Source organism: Aulostomus chinensis, chromosome 7, assembly GCF_037954235.1.
Source record: "Aulostomus chinensis isolate RoL2024-O1b breed Wild chromosome 7, RoL_Achi_v1.0, whole genome shotgun sequence".
In the NCBI taxonomy this organism is placed as follows: domain Eukaryota; kingdom Metazoa; phylum Chordata; class Actinopteri; order Syngnathiformes; family Aulostomidae; genus Aulostomus; species Aulostomus chinensis.
Window position 1 is genome coordinate 227,131 of NC_141326.1, and position 17,391 is coordinate 244,521.

The following is a 17,391-nucleotide window of genomic DNA, read 5'->3' on the forward strand; positions in this document are numbered from 1 at the left end:
TGTAGGACAACCGTAGTGTAGCTGAAGGACATCTGAAGAAGCTCTGGAATACAGCTCTAGTACCTTTGTATTATGTCTGAAGTACAGCTGTAAAACACCTGCATTAACTCTGTGGTAAAACTATAGTACCTCTGTAGTATGTCTATCCTAACTCCATACTACCTCCGTAGTACATCTGTAGTAGAACTGTATGTCTGTAGTATGTCTATAGTACTTCTAGTACCGCTGCAGTACCTCAGTCGTACATCTGTTGTACCTCAGCAGTACCTCCATTGGTACATCCATTGTGAAACTGTCGTGCATCAGTAGTACCTCAGCAGTAGAACTGTGGCACCACAGTCGTACTTCAGTCGTACCTCATTAGTACATCTGTAGCAGAACGGTAGCATGTCAGTAGTACCCATGCTAAGCAGAGTATGTGAGAGCATCATGTTAACTTGTGTGTCACTGAATCAGTCTGCTTTCCAATGACCGGGTCTGTCTATCAGTTGGTCTTTTTGCCTTGAGCAGTTTGGATTTTTGTGGCGCTGCAACATGGATCGAGTCCTGCTTTTCTCTATAAATAAGACCAAGTATTGGTGATTGAACTTGCAGCAGTTGTATGAGTATTTGTATCATACAAAAAAAGCAATTTTAAATTCCTTGTATTTCCCCTTCAATTCTACAGTTATATTTTATTTTTTAATCTTGGTTCAGCTGGGTAGTGGTACTGCTACAGCTGGACAGGCTTGCACAACTGGACTACCTAAAGCTCTCAGGGTCGCTTGGCGACGAGGAAGACAAGACCACTTCCTTCAGCCCCCCCCCCCCCCCCAGCCTTTGTGCACCACAGCCTTGAGAGGATGCAGCCCCTGAACTGGGACTCTCCACACACATTGAGAAAAACATTAAATGGCCCCGTTCAGCCACACCTCTAAGTCATAAGCCAGCTGCTCCCCCAGTTGCAGGAATGTTCTGAATGAGAACCAAAACAGAGTGTAGTAGGTTGACCTGAGTGAGCTCGCTGTTAGCAAATGTTCACCTGCTAACTACTGACCCACTGTGGTGTCAGAAGCTGTGGCTGTGCAGTTCAGAGTTTGGCGTAGTCTTTGTGTTGTTGTTGTTCCTGCTGGCGTTCTTCTTGTCTCCTCTCGAGGCTTTGTTCTCAAGGATGCGCAGCTTTGTTTGTTCTTCCTTCATGAAGAGATCTACCAATAAAATCTTTTCCTTGTGGATCTGGAGGCTGATGTCCTTGGGGATGTCTGGAATTAGCCAGTCCACGATGTCATTCATCAGCATCACCACATTCTGGTGCAGACATGAGATGGACAGACTGGTAAGACACTTGATATGGTTATGGCACTAAATAACTGCAAAATGTTACTCCCACTGGTAGGCAGCCAATCAGCTGCAGATGGAACACATCCAAGAAAGTACTTCTCTAATTGTATTCTGTATGTACTTGCTCAGAGTTTACTAATTTAGAGAGGACAGGACACGCAGGTAGTAATACTTTTGTCTACCTTCATATTTCACCTTACCTGGAACACAATGACAAAGGCCAGACGCACAGCCAACACCGCCCAGAATTCCTTTGAGATCTCATATGGAGTAAGTGACCAGGGAGGTTCTCTGTAGTCTTTGTACCTTTAAAGACAAAGAGTCCTACTTATCAATGATTATGTTACTGTCAATGCAACATTGGTTACATTGGTTAACTAACACCATAATCAGGACAAGTGGTAACGCAACAATGGTGACCAGCTCATTTATTCGAGCCAAAGTTTCTCAACTCAGTTGTGTGTGTGTGTGTCTCTCTCTCTCTCACACGCACACACACACACACACACACACAGAACTGTATATATATATATATATATATATATATATATATATATATATATATATATATATATATATATATATATATATATATATATAAAATCTCCCTCTAACCCTTGTACGGTGGTGCTGTGTCATCCTTGGTTACCCCACTTCTAAGTGTTGGACTGTCTCAGGAGCATCCTTACACCTTGGGTCTGGTCTGGTGTGGTAGACCTTGGTCTCTATGCCTCTTGTGCTTTGGGCCTGCTCTTATGCTGCCATGATGAGTGCCTCTGTGCTGTCTCTCAGTCCAGCGTGTTCCAGCCATAGGAACATGCCATCTTCTTGATATCAGCCACTTCTGCTCCTCTCCATCCTAACTCTTATCAGGTTTCAGCTGTCTGAGGCATTCACTGAGCAGCTCATCCTGAGGGTCCATCTTCTTGATGTACTGTATAGCTTATGATCCCAGCAGGTATCTCATGACTGGCAGCACATAATATTGATGGCTCTGAACTTGTTCTTACCCTTCAGCCGAGTTCTCAGTACTTGTCTTACTCTCTTGAAGTATTTGGCAGCAGTTGACATCCTTGCTTGCTCCTCATGCTCTGGATGTCACCTGTATTCCCCTCTCGTAAGTCAACCCCTTCAGGTCTCATCATCTTGCCTCTACTTGATACCATCCATCCATCCATTTTCTTCCACTTATCCTGATTAAGGGTCACGCGGGGGTGGGGGGTGGAGCCTATCCCAGCGGCTTTCGGGCAAGAGGCAGGGTTCACCCTGGACGGGTCGCCAGTCCATCACAGGGCCAACACATATAGACAGACAAGATTCACACTCACATTCATACCCACAGTCAATTGAGAGTATCCAATTAGCCTAGTCTCCATTTGCATGTCTTTGGACTGTGGGAGGAGACGGAGAGAACCCACGCAGGCACAGGGAGAACATGCAAACTCCACACAGAAAGACCCCGTGCCCGAGCCGGGAGTCGGACCCGGAACCTTCTTGCTGTGAGGCCACAGTGAGGACCACTGCTCCACCGGGCCACCCTCCTTGATACCATCCGGCCACATTTGTCCAGTCTGAATGACCTCCCTATTTTGTTGCTGTAGGTCCTGGTGGTGTGGCTCAGTGAGTCAGTTTCTCGCTCATTCTTGGCGTACAGCTTGATAACATCCATATAGAGCAGTTGGATGATTGTTGTTGTTCAGAATCGGTATCCGTAACCACTCTTTGTGATGATCTGACTGAGGGGTTCAGGGCGATGCAGAGCAGGAGTGGTGACAGTGCATCTCCTTGGTTTATGCTGTACTTGATGTTAACTTAGCTGTTTGGCTTTGAGTTGGCTTTGAGGGTCGTCTTCCACTTCCCCATCGAGTTTCTGATGGAGGCTCTCAGTTTACTGTTGATGTTGTACAGTTCCAGACGTTCTAGTATCCATGTGTGTGGCACTGAGTCATAGGCTTTCTTGTAATCAGTCCAGGCGCTGCACAGGTTGGTCTGTCTGCTCTTACAGTCTCGGGCGACTGCTCTCTCAACCAGTAGCTGGTGCTTGGCTCCTCGGGTGTTAGTGCCAATTCCTGTCTGAGCTCCATTCATGTATTGACCCACGTGCTAAGTTATCTTACCTGATAGGAGCTTCCATGTTGTGGGGAGGCAGGTTATTGGTTGGTAGTTGGATGGGATGGGTCCCTTCTGGGGGGTCCTTCATGATCAGGACTGTCCTGACCTTGGTTAACCACTCTGGGTGCATCCCATTCCCTTAGCAGCTGGTTCATCTGTACTGCAAGGCATTCATAGAGTGCAGTTAGCTTCTTCAGCCAGTACGTGTGGATCATATCAGGGCCCTGTGCTGTCCAGCTCTTCATCTTTGACAGTCTTTCTTAGATGTCTGCCATTGAGATGGTTACTGGTTCTTGTTCTGGGAGGTTTCTGTGGTCATTTCTCAGGTCCACTAGTCATTGTTCATCAGTGTTATGTGATGCTTCTCTTTCCAAAATGCCCTGCCAGTATTTTTCCATGTCAGCTCTTGGTGGACCTGGTTGGTTGTTCTTCCCCTGCCACTGGAAGTACACTTGGACAGGGTAGGTGGAGAACATTATGTTTATTAATCTGGCCTCTATCTCCTTGGTGTATCTCTTCAGTCGGGTGGCCAGAGCTGTTAGCCTTTGTTTGGCTTTTTTTTTGTAACACATTTTTATTAGGTTTTACAAATTACAATCATGGCTTCATACCAACAAAAACACTTATTAATTTACAGAAACAACAAAAAACAATCTAAATGATAATAAAATAATATTATGATGTGTGCTTCCTTTTATTTGCACAGCAACCTCATACTTAAGTTCCATGATTATGGTGTCTTTTTAATGGTACACTTGTTCCTCTCGTACTCAATTCACTTTGCCCATTTTGAGTCAAACTTCTCCCCTTGCACCCTCAATATATATGTGAACCTTTCCATATTATATATTTCCTCTACCACACTTGACCGCTGCTCCTCATTGGACGGATCACTCTTGTACCATGCTCTTGTTATAGCTTTCCTGCCAGGCATCAACATGATTTTTTTTACTAGGTACATGTCAACCTTTTGTATGCTTTCCCCTGTCAAATTGCCCAGGTATAATACTAGACCAGTCTGAGGCACTCCATAACCCCAAATCTTCTTCAATACACCCCCCCCCCCATACTCCTTCCCAATACCCCTTCAAACTTGGACACTTCCCGAATAATGTACGTGAGGTCTGCCCTTACTTGTCCACATTGTCTCCGACAATCATTTTTTCTGGTGCATATCTTCCCTTCACTTTTGCTGTTGTATAGTACCCTATGATATTTTTCCAGAACTATTGTTCTCTATTTGTGCATATGGCTGGTTTTTCCTTCAAGGAATCGCGTATTTCATTTGGTGTTCCCCAGGGATCAATCCCGGGCCCTTTGTTTTTTTTTTATTTTTATAAATGACATGGCTTGGGCATCTTCCAATCTACTCCCAGTATCATTTGCAGATGATACAAACCTTGTAGCCTCACATGAAGATCTCAACATATAAATTAAAACTGTCAACGAGGAACTTGCTTGTTTCGCCGAATGGTTAAAATTGAACAAACGTACCCACAATGTGAATAAATGTAATTATATGATTTTTTTGTAATATTAATAAGCATTTTTCTGTTGATTTAGCTAAAATTGTTAATAATACCGAAATTGAACTAGTTCATCATACCAAATTTTAGGAGTTATTATTGATATTGGTCTTAAGTCTAATCACATTGACCTTGTTTCCAAAAGATCTGCCAAAAAGCTTGGCATATTGAGGAGGGTTTGTCCTTTAATTCACTCCACAGCTTATTTAACCTTATATTATCGTTTCTTATTTCCAGTTATTAATTATTGTAACATAGTCTGGGCTGCCACCTATCCTACATATTTGAACAAATTATGCATAATACAAAAGAAGTATGTAGGATTTATATCCCACTCAAGCAGGTATGCACCCTTGGCACCCCTTTTTAATAATATACTTCCAATCGACAAATAAAATACTTATCAAACATGCTTACTCATACATAAGTTTATATATAGGAGACAAGACCTTCCAGACACCCTTCACAATCTATTCATCCCCCACCTCACACGTCCACACATAACAAACTAGACACAGGAACAATAACCTACTCTGACCTCGCACAAGGACTACAAAACACCAATTCAACATCACATATCGAGGTCCCAAGCTCTGGAGTGAATCAAGCCTACCATTGCGATCAATGTCCTCATATTCTGCTTTCAAAAAGTACCTGAAGAAACACCGACTGTCCTCCTGAGTCCTGATTTCATGTACTCATCCTTCTATGACAAAATGTATCAATCCTTTCCTCTTTCTTGGATTCAGCAAGTAGTATCTTGTTGTTGTTTGTTGTTTTCTGTTTTTGTTTTTGTTTTGTTTTTTGCTTATTGCTGAGTGTTTAGCCTGCATGTCACGTGATTGATATGGGCCAGTGTGGAGCTTTGTACAAGCCGCTAGAGGCTTCGTTCCCACCGTGCACAGTTTTTGTCATGTACTGAACTGTGCTAAACAAATAAACTAAACTAAACTAAACACATGCTCGAGGCAGTGACCGAGTGCTGAATCCTACATACGTTGTTCCATTCTTCCTCCATCATTTCTATCTCCAATTCTCTATACCACTTTTCCTTTATATATTGAGTTATTACCCCTGTTCTCCAGCAGTGATTGGTATAAGCTTGAAGTGGCTGTGAATTTCTTTCCTTCATATGCATTAGTAATAATTTTGATCACTGTCTTCTGGTCTATGGACTTGTCTGTTTTTATTTCCTTCATATAATAATCTTTCACCTGTATGTACCTGTAAGTTTCTACAGCCCAAATCAAATCTGTCCCTGAGACATTGAAAACTTTGTGTCTTCCCTTTTTCCATTATAGTACATAGTGCCGCGATGCCCCTAAACTTCCATCTTGTGAAACCCCGATTGTCTTTTGGCTGAAATCTTCTATCATGAGCCAACCATCTAAGAGCCTTGGTCTCTTTTTCCAGACCGTATCTCTTAATTACAGTGTGCCAAATGTCTAAAGTGAATTTGGTGATCAGATCCAACAATTTCCCTTTGGTCTTAAATAATTCCCTGTCCCCTTCAAGTGTTGGAAATGGATAGACCTCCTGCTTCCATGTCTTTCCATCTGGCTATGTAATTCACATCGCTCCAACACACCACAGCCCTGAGCTGCACTGCAAAGTAGTAATCCTTAAGACAAGGCACTGCCATTCCCCCTCTATCCTTTGGCAACTGCATGGTTGTAAGTCTAACCTTAGCCCCCCCCCCCCCCAAGAAAAAGAAGTGAGATATCAATTTATCCCACTCCATTAATTGATCATATGGTATCGGTATGGGCAGAGATTAATAAAGGTACAGCAGTCTTGGCAATATGCTTATTTTGACTACCTCAATCCATGAGCTAAAAACCAGGCTGAGTACTGACCACCTTCCCAAATCCTTCTTTATTTCTTAGTTAATACATGAACAGTCTATATTATATAGTTTGTCCATTTCTTTTGTTATGTAATCCCCTAAATATTTCATTTTATTTGAGTCCCATCTGATTTTGAAGTTGTCTTTGATCCCTTTTGAAGGTGAGTGATTCACCAACAAAATCTGCATCTTTGTCCCATTAATTTCATATCCAGAATAGCGTCCATATTCCTCTAGTATGCCCAACAATGTCAGAAAACATGTCTGGTCTTGTCATGTAAAGTACCAAGTGGTCTGCAAATAGGCCCAGCTTGTGCTCTGACACTCTCATTTCTACTCCCCTAATATCCTGGTCTTGTCTAATTGCTTGGGCTCAGGGCTCAATGAAGATGACGTGCGTGGGGTTGATAAGCAACAACCCTGTCTAGTTGAATGCTCTAACATAAAGCCATTGGATGGACTACCACTCACCTTTACTCTTGCAGTTGTTTCATAGTACAATGTTTTGACCCATTTAATTGACTCTTCATCAACTCCAAACTTTTCTAATACAGTGAAAAGGTAGGACCAGTTTACACAGTCAAATGCCTTTTTAGCATCTAGGCTCACCAAGACTGTCCCCCCTCCTCTGTGTCTCTTCCACTATATAGACAGTCTTCCTCATATTGTTGTGTGTTTGCCTTCCTCGAATAAAACCAGCCTGGTCTTCATCCATAATATTGGGCATGAATTTCTTCAACCTTTTCAAGATTATTGAGGTGTGTATTTTAAAGTCTACATTGAGTATAGATATCGGTCTGAAACTGCTAGACAGCTTGTTCTTCCCTTCTTTTGGAATTGTAGTGATGATGGCTTCTTTTCAAGGGGGGTTTGCCCTCCTTATACCTGAGCGATGCCATCAATAGGGGGCTTAGCACCTGTCTGAAGGTCTTACAGAATTTGGATGGGAATCCATTGCTACCTGCCGTTCTTCAGTCTAGAGATCGTGTCCTCCAGTTCTTCCTCTGAAATATCAGAAGTCAGGACCTCATTCTGTACTCTTCCTATTGACAACAAGTCCAGCCCATCCAAAAATACTTTGATCCTGTCTGGCTCTGCTGCTATAGGTTGTGTGTAGAGTGACTTATAGTAATCAACAAACACTCCCTTGATTTCCTCTGGTTCTCTTACTAGTTCATCAGTCCTGGGATCCCTAATCTTATGTGAGTCTTTAACTTTCGTTGCATCCCATTTCATCTCCCACATAATAAGCCTACATGACACATCTGGCTGTCCTCTCGACCTCTGTCAATGGTAACTGGTATATCTTCCCTCTGACTTCTTTAACCCTCTCTAGTGTCTTGGTGGTACTCCCGTTTTTGTGTTGTTCTAGCTCTTTAAACTGCCCGACTAGTTTTAGATCGAGTCACAGCTTGGCTTGTTTGAGGAGTGACGTTTGTGCCTTTAACTTCCCCCTTAATATGGCTTTAATACATCCCACAGAATAATTGGATCCACTTCTCCATTATCTTTTTCCTCTCTATATCTATTTATATCTTGCCTTATCAGTTCCACTAATTCCTTATTGTTTAATAGTATTACATTTAATCTCCACTCAGTCTTCCTCTTCCTGCTGTTCAAGTCCACTGAAAGGTATGTAACACTTTGGTCTGAAAAGTCCACTAACCCTATTCTACCGTCCTCCACCCTGTGTCTGTCCCCCGCTGTCATAAAAAAGTTGTCTATTCCAGAGTACGTTGAATGTCAGTGAGAGTAACGAGTGTAATCCCTTTCCAGTGTATGCATATCTCTCCAAACATCTATGATTCCTAATTCTGATAGGTGTATGTCATGTATCTCCTCATATGCATCCTACTCTTCTTTGTAGCTGTAGTGTCCAAATTATAATTAGGTACAACATTGAAACCTCCTGCACATCTTAGAATGCCTTCAGTTTCCTCAGTTATGACATCAAATATAGTCTCAAAGAATTTCATATCACTGTCTGGAGGTGCTTAAACATTGATTAGCGTGGCCATTTGCCCCTCTATCCTCCCCTTCACCAATACATACCTCCCCTCTTTGTCACAAATGTCCTTCATTATGTCAGATTTCACAGAATTATTAATTAAGGTGGCCACCCCTCTCCTATGGCTCTGTTTGAATGAAATATAGGTTTTGTCATACCCAAACAGTTTTAATTTGTCATGCTCTTGTGATGAAAAACATGTTTCTTTTAGAAAAATAACCTGTATCCCCTCCTTCCTTAATTTTGCTAAAACCTTGCCCCTGATTTTTTTAAGTCTTTTAACATTAAAGACACCATTTGTATACCCTTATTCATCAAGCCTATACAGCTCCTCAAAGTGCCCACGTCAAAAAACACACTGGAAATGAGTAGCAACCGCTAAAATGAACAGATAAAAATATCAACATGAAAATTTGAAGTTTCAAGGTAAATGGGGTTTTGAAATCAATACCCCTTTGTCCCATTGACGGACAGGGGGTGAAGCCTTTCCTAATGAAACGGGCCCCCCCTAGTGGTGGAGATCTCCAGTGCAATGGGTCTCCCAAGCTCACTATAATTGTCCGACATTGTCGCACTCTAAACTCCAAGGCTCAAGGTCAAAACTTGTTGTTCAGAGTTAAATTTACAACCAAACAATCTGAACACTTTGTTATAATATATAGGTAATCACGTGTCCCTTGCTTAGCAAAACAAAAATGAATAGTATTAACATTAACCAAAAGAAAATATCCTTTGCACTCACATGAACTCTGGGTCCTGTATGCGGTCTGCAAGAGGGTGCACACCTTCAATTTAAAACACTTTTCTCACTAACCCAATAATGATCCAACAGACTTGGTGATGTAAATAAACAAAAATTCTGTCATGCCCTTTTTTGTGCTAGGTCCCTTATGTGCCAATGTACTCATGTACCACTGCACCTCTCTTATTCCTTGCGCATTGTTCAGCTGCCACTGAAAGCATTCCTCAATGGTTACCACGTCCTTCTCCACTGTTCCTGAGACGATCCAGGTTTCCTGTTGCTCGCGGACTGAGCACATCTCTGCACTCTTATCTCCCTACCCTTGTCCACTTACACATTGCCTCCATCCTCTGCAGCTGAGTAGGTCTGTCATCTCCCTGAGCTGGCACCTCCAATCCTCTCTGTTGCATCACCCTCACCACCTCCTGCAGGTTGTTGTAGACCCTGGGTCCATCATTTCAGTGGACCCTCAGAATGGTCATGGGCGATTGGGACCTGATTCCTTTTTCCTTGAAAATCTTCTTGATGCCCCTGTAGTTTTGATGGTTGGCTGCTACCTCTTTTGCATAGCCATGATCAAAAGTGACTCGTTGCCCTGCGACCTCCACATCCTTTTGCCAGGCCATCATGAGGATGTTCTCTTTGACATCAGACCTCAGGAGGTTCACAATAATTGCTCTTACAGGTCTGGTTTCAAGTGGTTTATTGGCTACAGCCTGTGTGCTCTCTGGATATGTAGCTCATCAGTCAGACCCTGTTCCTTGTGAATTAACTCATTATACTTTGGCATCTGGGGGGCTAAAGAAGGGCTTGATGGTGACTCGGTCACAATGTTGTTTTGTCTTGATCTTCCCTCTAAATTGGTCAATTTATCCTGAAGTCTGGTTTTTTGTTCAAGCAAAGCTGTGACAAAGTCATGAGCCTTGGTGTTCCATTCCTCTGCCTCTCCCACGGGTTCCTCTACAAGCACAATGTCCTTCCATTGTTCACGCGTGTCTATCTCTAGAGCTGCAATCCTTTTGTCCAGGTTGGCATTCATGTTTTGCTGGTTAGCATCTTTTTTAACTTGCATATAAGCTAAGCCAGTCTATATGCAAGTTTGAAGCATAGCCACCCAGCCATTACTCGTTACTGCTAGCCAGCATGTCAGGGACATACAGTATAATAATAATAATAATTATTATATATATATATATATATATATATATATATATATATATATATATATATATATATATATATATATATACCGTAAATTCCGGACGATAGAGCGCACCGTTATATAAGCCGCAGATGCTTATTTTAGGGAAAAAAATCAACTTTGTACACGTATAAGCCGCACCAGTAAATAAGCCGCGGTGCACGGCGGAAACACCTCGGCCGCCCGTTCTCTGCGTGTTGACCCAGTCTTCCAGAGCGTTTTCAACTCCGGGCCATCTGCTATTATGACCTCTGAAAGCTTTTGTCGTCTTTTTGCATTGGGTCAGTTCGTCATGTTGCCGCCTCCAGCGTCTCACCATCGATTCGTTTATGCCATACTTACGTACTGCAGCTCTATTTCCATCTGCCACCGCCAGATTGATTGCCTTTAACTTGAAAGCTGCATCATAAGCATTCCTTCTTCTGCTCTCTGTCTTGAGGGTGAGTACAAATGACTGAAAATATCGTGTGATGCTCTTTTTACACTGCACCGCGGCATGGACTGGACGCTCCAAGTACAGTACTTAGGGAAATTACCATAACATTTGACTAGGAATTTCCCCAAGTATGGTACTTGGAGCTGCCATCAGGAACAATAGGCAAGCCGCAGGGCATGAAGCGTCGAAAAAAAGTCGTGGCTTATAGTCCAGAATTTACGGTATATATATATATATATATAAAGAGAGAGAGAGAGAGAGAGAGATAGATAGATAGATATAAATATGTATATGTGTGTGTGTGTGTGTATGTGTGTGTACTGAAATCTCTGGCTGGTTCCTCTGACTTTCTCTCTTGAATATATATATATATATATATATATATATATATATATATATATATATATGTATATATATATATACAATGTGAACTAATTTGATTTGCTTTTATTTTATATGTTTGCAGTAAGAACTTAAATCAAAGTTTCAAAATGCAACAAACTACACACTATCATACCATGGTGAAATGCTTTTAAATTAACCATCCACAAAGGTGTATTCAGCCTTTCAAGTGCTCATATTAGGAGTACTTAGCTCACTGAGATGTTTTTTTTCCGTTCCTGCATTTCTTCTGTGTGGCTCCAGAATGCAGGATTGTCATGTAACAACAGCTAAACCGTCCAAAAATCTGGTATAATCCAGGTGTCCTTAATTAAAACATATTATCAGTGATTGACTAACACTGACGAAAGAGGGAGGATGAAGGCAGGCAATAACTTCACTATTGGTAACCAGGGCAAAGACATTGACAGTGGTATTATTGTTACATTGATCTTTGAAAGGTTCAGTAATGTTTTATCATGAAATTAGTGACTCTGAATTGAGATATAATTCCCACCTGCAGATCTCAACCGAGTATCCAAGTCTGACGGGATCCATGGGCTCTTTCCCATCCTGGAAGTGGCTCACGTTGAAGTAGGACAGAGTATGGTTGACAAATCCATGCATGCTTCCATCAGGGCTGTACATGTACTGATAGACCATCCGAGGGATGAAGTCTGAGGTGAAGGAGATCACAAATGCCTAGTGGGTGGCAGGGAGATGGAAGGGGTGGGGTTCAGGGATTAGGGACAAAAATGAGAGTCAGACTAAAACAATTAAATATCTACTTTTGCATATACAACCAAGAAAATACAGAAAAAAGGAGAAGAGTGGACGATGTTGAATCTTTGCATTAGGCTTGAAACAAATGATTCTGGGTCTGAAACCTTTACTGACACATTCAGCATGGTTTAGGAGGTAAAGTCGCCGCCAAGTACTTGAAAGGTCTCCAAGTGCGAGATGGATCACATAAAACCAAACAGAATACAAATAAATAAATGTGCAGATGCACAATTACATACATATATACAACAACACTTGTAAAAGGCTCAACAATAACATAAATAGACACATCCACAAGACATACTGCACATATCCAAATATTAATAAATCTTTAGGTTAAGCTTTGTGTTTAATTAGCCAAGTGTTCTGGCTCGGAAGAAATAACTCTGGAACCTGGAAATACAACTTTTTAGGAGAACTGCAGAGCAAAAACTGCTGGGTGGGATGGGCCTTTGGTTATGTCTGTAGCCCACACTGAAAAAAGGGAGACTTGCCATCTGTTGGATTTATGTAAGCATCTTGCGTGTATCTAACACAATTGCCTCTTGTTTTAAACTCCAATGTAACTGTATGGTGTAGGAGCTACGTGGTGAGCAGAAAGAGTAAATGAATGTGTTCTGATCATGTTGGGATGAAGCTATTCGATAATGTAGCATGGTAATTATCGTGAGAAAGCGCGCGATCTCGTCACGCACGCTTTGCATTGTTACAAGACGGAAACTCCAGCACCGTGGTCAACATCCATCAGCATCGAAGAGCTGCGTGACGCCATCACTTTGGTAGGTAAGTCTGGATATTCCATTTTAAGTAGCCTTTATCCGCATCATAATCTATGTCATAAAGGTTAAATAAGCGTCGTGACTCGTGAGCGTATTTGCTTGTAAAATTTTATCGCCGTGTTTCATTTGGGGGAAAAAAGAGCTGTCCAATGAGCTGTCCGTAAACGCCTCTTTACTTGACTTAAATCATGTAACCTCTTATGTCGTCTGGGGTCGCCAACAGTTCAACTTCAAATGAGGGACACTGCAGTTAGTGGTTCTCTTTGGTGGATTATTTAGTGTTTCTGGAGTGACAGGTCTGAAAGAGCCCTTAAAAAGTTCATCCTCTGACTCTCGTGTGCACCTTCCACTTGTTATTCTCTGTTTATTTCAAGAATGCATTTTTTAATCAAATGCAGTTCTCTCCACACTGGACATGGATCCTTCTTTGTTTCCACTTTTACAGTGAATGGTGCAAGAGGTGTTCCAGTGACAGAGTGAATGTGGCGATGCAACGCCTGCCCTGCAGTTTTTCCAAGCAGGTCACATATTCCCAGGCATCATCGGGTGAGACATAGACCTTTTGGGACCAACAGTCGTATTTCATGTGTGCATACAAGCTGCCCATGCACCCTTACAACATGGAACGCACTATTAATTCATCTGAATCGATTTCATGTTATTAGTTCTCGTCATCAGCGCTCAGAGAGTTGTACATTTAATTGCCAAAAGCGATCCAGGGAGCCTGGCAAAAAGCTGAAGGACTTAACTGCCACGATGACCGTAAGTAACTTTTACATTTTCAAATGTTAAGTGTATATGAATTCGGTTGGTTCAGTGAGAGGTTTATATGCGTTCATGATGCTTTCTAGACGCTGGTGTCCCATGCTGACCTGTTAAAACAGTCAAAGCAGTATTTGATAACTTTCTTCGGTCCTACTGAAAATTTAAGTTCAAATATCTTTTTTTTTTGTTTTTGTTATGCTTCTTGAGGATGACAGCGATGCTGTAAGGGAGTCCCTCAGCAAAGGAATCTGCATCTACCTAAATGAGAATCCTGATTTGCTGGTGCGGGAGGATACGGTGAGTGCCGTGTGAGCAGATTGCGACTTTGGGTCGGTGGGTCAGTCTGTGTCCGTCTGTCTGCTTGCCTGCCTGATGTGAACAGAATTATTCCAAAGGGCATTTCAGTTTACAGAATGTAAACATTTGTGAGATTCCTTGATAAGAGTGCAAAAATAATGCATGTGTGTCCATGGTTGGTGATTTATGAAGTCACTCACTGCCTGGGGGAAAAGTGGCATCACCTGCTTCTGCAATGTCTTACAAACTTAACTAATGTCAAGCTTTAAGGCTCCTCCTTATTTGATCTGGCATTTGTGTTTTTCCTTTTTCTCTCGGAATGAATCCCAACATTGCATTCTCTGGCTGCAGTTATTTGCTATGCTGCTCACATGGGTTTGAATGTACCATAGCATTAGAATTGCAACATTTAAAAGAGAAAAAAGCTTTAAGAAATGTTCTATTTTCTATGAGGACATAACTGAGGCTGCTGCACTTGGCGCCATCCAGAGGACAACGGTGGGAATCTACGTCACCAGAGAGACACCAGCCGACGACTCTGATGTGGGCATCATCATCGAGGGCGTGGTGGTTCTCCGAGACCTTGATAGTGTGGCCCTTGCACCCGCCGTGCTTTTTGGACATTTCTACTCTTTAAACATGAGTGTCCATCACAGCTTCGCTACACTTTTGAGGTAAAACAAAGGTGGTCATGGAGTTGGATGTGACTCAACTCTCCAGAAAAGCCCAAAGCTTCAAAACAAAACTGCTCCAGTGAGGAGAGCTGACAAGTGAGGCACTGTTGATTCACGGCGTGTGTTAGTTTGTGTGTGTGTGTGTGTGTGTGTGTGTGTGTGTGTGTGTGTGTGTGTGTGCGTGTGCACATGCACATCTTTGTTTTAACAGTTCCGAAAAGTTGCGTGTTAAAAACTGTGACCTACAAAATTTGCAGGTGTAGCACTGATGCATTTTTGGTTTGATTCAGTTCAGGTTTTTTTTCCTTTTAATACTAAAGCACAGTTGTGTTGGTTTGTGTGTGCGTGTGTATGTTTGTGTGTGCACTCGTGAGCGTCTGTGTTTTACCGGTTGTGAAAATGTTTTGGTGTTGAACACTGGGACCTCCATATTGATGTCAATGAATACTAAAACATGATGCCACAGCAGGGTTTTGTTTTTTCAGCCCATCTTGAATAAAGGACCTGTGATGAAACCACTACATTTTGGTTCATCATTTATAAATCGTAACTGTTTTTGCATGTGAAGTCTGATCATAATCCTTTCGAATCATTTGAAATTTGGGAGGGTTACAGACATCAATGACACTTTGAGTATTTCATTAAATTGATAACAATCACAATTGTGATTTAATTTAATCTTGACAATGGCCTTAAAGAATGTTTGTATTGTTCTCTTTTAAGATGGTTGCTTGTAATCTTTAACTGAAATAAGATATTTTGTTTTGAAAGGTTACTGGTGGTTACAGGCACCCACCTTGAAGTAGAACAATACAAACATCTGATTGTAGGTCTCCATTGTGAAATTGTTTACCTGCCACTAGAATACTTAGATGTAACATGAAAACATCTTATAATATTTAAGTGACCAAATAGTATTGCAGGAAAGTAAATGAATAGTGTTTGAATAAAGGGATACAATGAAGTAGGATTAAATTGCTACAAGAGCTTACTTACTACTTTATTAAAACATGTTTCAGTCACATACCAACACAAAATAGACAGGTTTACTGAATATTAACAAATTGTGTTAATTTAACTGCCAAAGCAAAAGTTATGTGTGCAACCACTGTCCACTATTGAATTAAGTAAATCCAATGAGTTCTTTTTTTCAGTGCAATGGTGATACTGAATTCTGTCCCCTGGCCCTACTGACCCACATAGACACCAATAAGTTTGACCCACTAACTCACCACATGAATACCAGTTGAGCCAACAATTCTCATGCGAACTCAACAATCCTGAAGCCCAGAACTAAGAACTCTGGTAGAGGGTCACACCAAGTCTTAAGAGCGTGCAACTCCCCACCAGAGACTTAGAACCAAAGAAGCCTCCTGGCCTCCAGGCAAACCTTCTTCTCATCTCAGCTTAAAATCATGCCTACTTGCTACAGGTACACAGGTAAGACTCAGCTGTCAATCATCCTGCCATTTAGTTTTCAGACTGATACATGAGACCAGCTGGATGGATTTTGCAGGCACAGGTACCACGCTCCCTAACAAGGATCTAAACAGATGAATTTGAGTGAATGAGCTTCATCCAATTGCTCTAAAAAGTGTTGATATTTTTGGTGGGTGTATCACTTCACATGGCAGTGGTGAAGGATAAGATATGTATACATAGTTTAATGTTCTATAAAATGACTTATTTATCACTTTATAGTCCCTTTTCATGGTAGCCAGTAACATCCTGGCAGGGTAAATAAAGTCTTTGCTTGCTGTGACGACCCCAATGGACCCAAAGACAACAGTTGTGTCCACAGCCTTGAGCCGACTTCCTTCTAATGACACTGCAAATTTTTCTGAAAAGTTCTGAGCACTGTTACAGCAGAAACATTATAAGTCCCCAGAGTGACCAAGTTTCCTTACTTATAAAAGTAATGGATATTCTTTTATTTCAATCTGATTAAGCATGGGGACCTCCTCCAGTAGGCAACAACTGCCAGCAAGGCACTCCATCACGCTCATCAAGACCAGGAAAAAGCCAGTGGCTCAAATTCCCAAACACTGTCCATGCTCAGGCCAGACATGATTCTGGCGTCGGAAACAAGGAAACTGGTCCTGCAACAGCAAACTACTCCCTGGGAATACTGGACAGAGGAGGCTTTTGAGAGGAACAAGACCAAGCACAAAAAGTTGGCATGAAGATGCCAAAGCAGAGAATAGAGGACCCTATGTGACCCGTGGAGGTTGGGTGCAGAGGCTTTGTGGACCAGTCACTCGTCAGAGCATTTAGGTGGATGGAATCAAGGGGTGGCACAGCAAGCAGACCCATAACAAAATTGCTGATGCTGCAGAGAGGGCATCAAGATGCCTGTGGATCAGACAGAGTGATCTGCAAACCACACAAGCTACTTATTTTCATGCCTGGGCCAGATCGCTCTGGATGGGTTGCTGAGGCAAGGGTGTCTGATGTTGAAAAACCCAATGAACCAAAGTGACATCACTGATGATATGTCACAGTTGCATCAAGAGGTGAGTAT

At 41.9% G+C, this 17,391-nt stretch overlaps 1 protein-coding gene across 1 annotated transcript in view; it reads right to left on the reverse strand.

Moving 5' to 3' along the window:
* Positions 1 to 832: 832 nt before the first annotated feature.
* Positions 833 to 17,391, reverse strand: part of ano1b (anoctamin 1, calcium activated chloride channel b) — a 113,417-nt gene continuing 96,858 nt past the window's right edge. The window contains exons 22-24 of the mRNA XM_086207978.1: positions 12,090 to 12,274; positions 1,521 to 1,626; positions 833 to 1,287 (exon numbers count right to left, since the gene is read on the reverse strand). Of these exons, the coding sequence (XP_086064104.1) occupies positions 1,048 to 1,287; positions 1,521 to 1,626; positions 12,090 to 12,274 (531 nt within the window). The 3' untranslated portion in view covers positions 833 to 1,047. The remainder of the gene's footprint in view (positions 1,288 to 1,520; positions 1,627 to 12,089; positions 12,275 to 17,391) is intronic.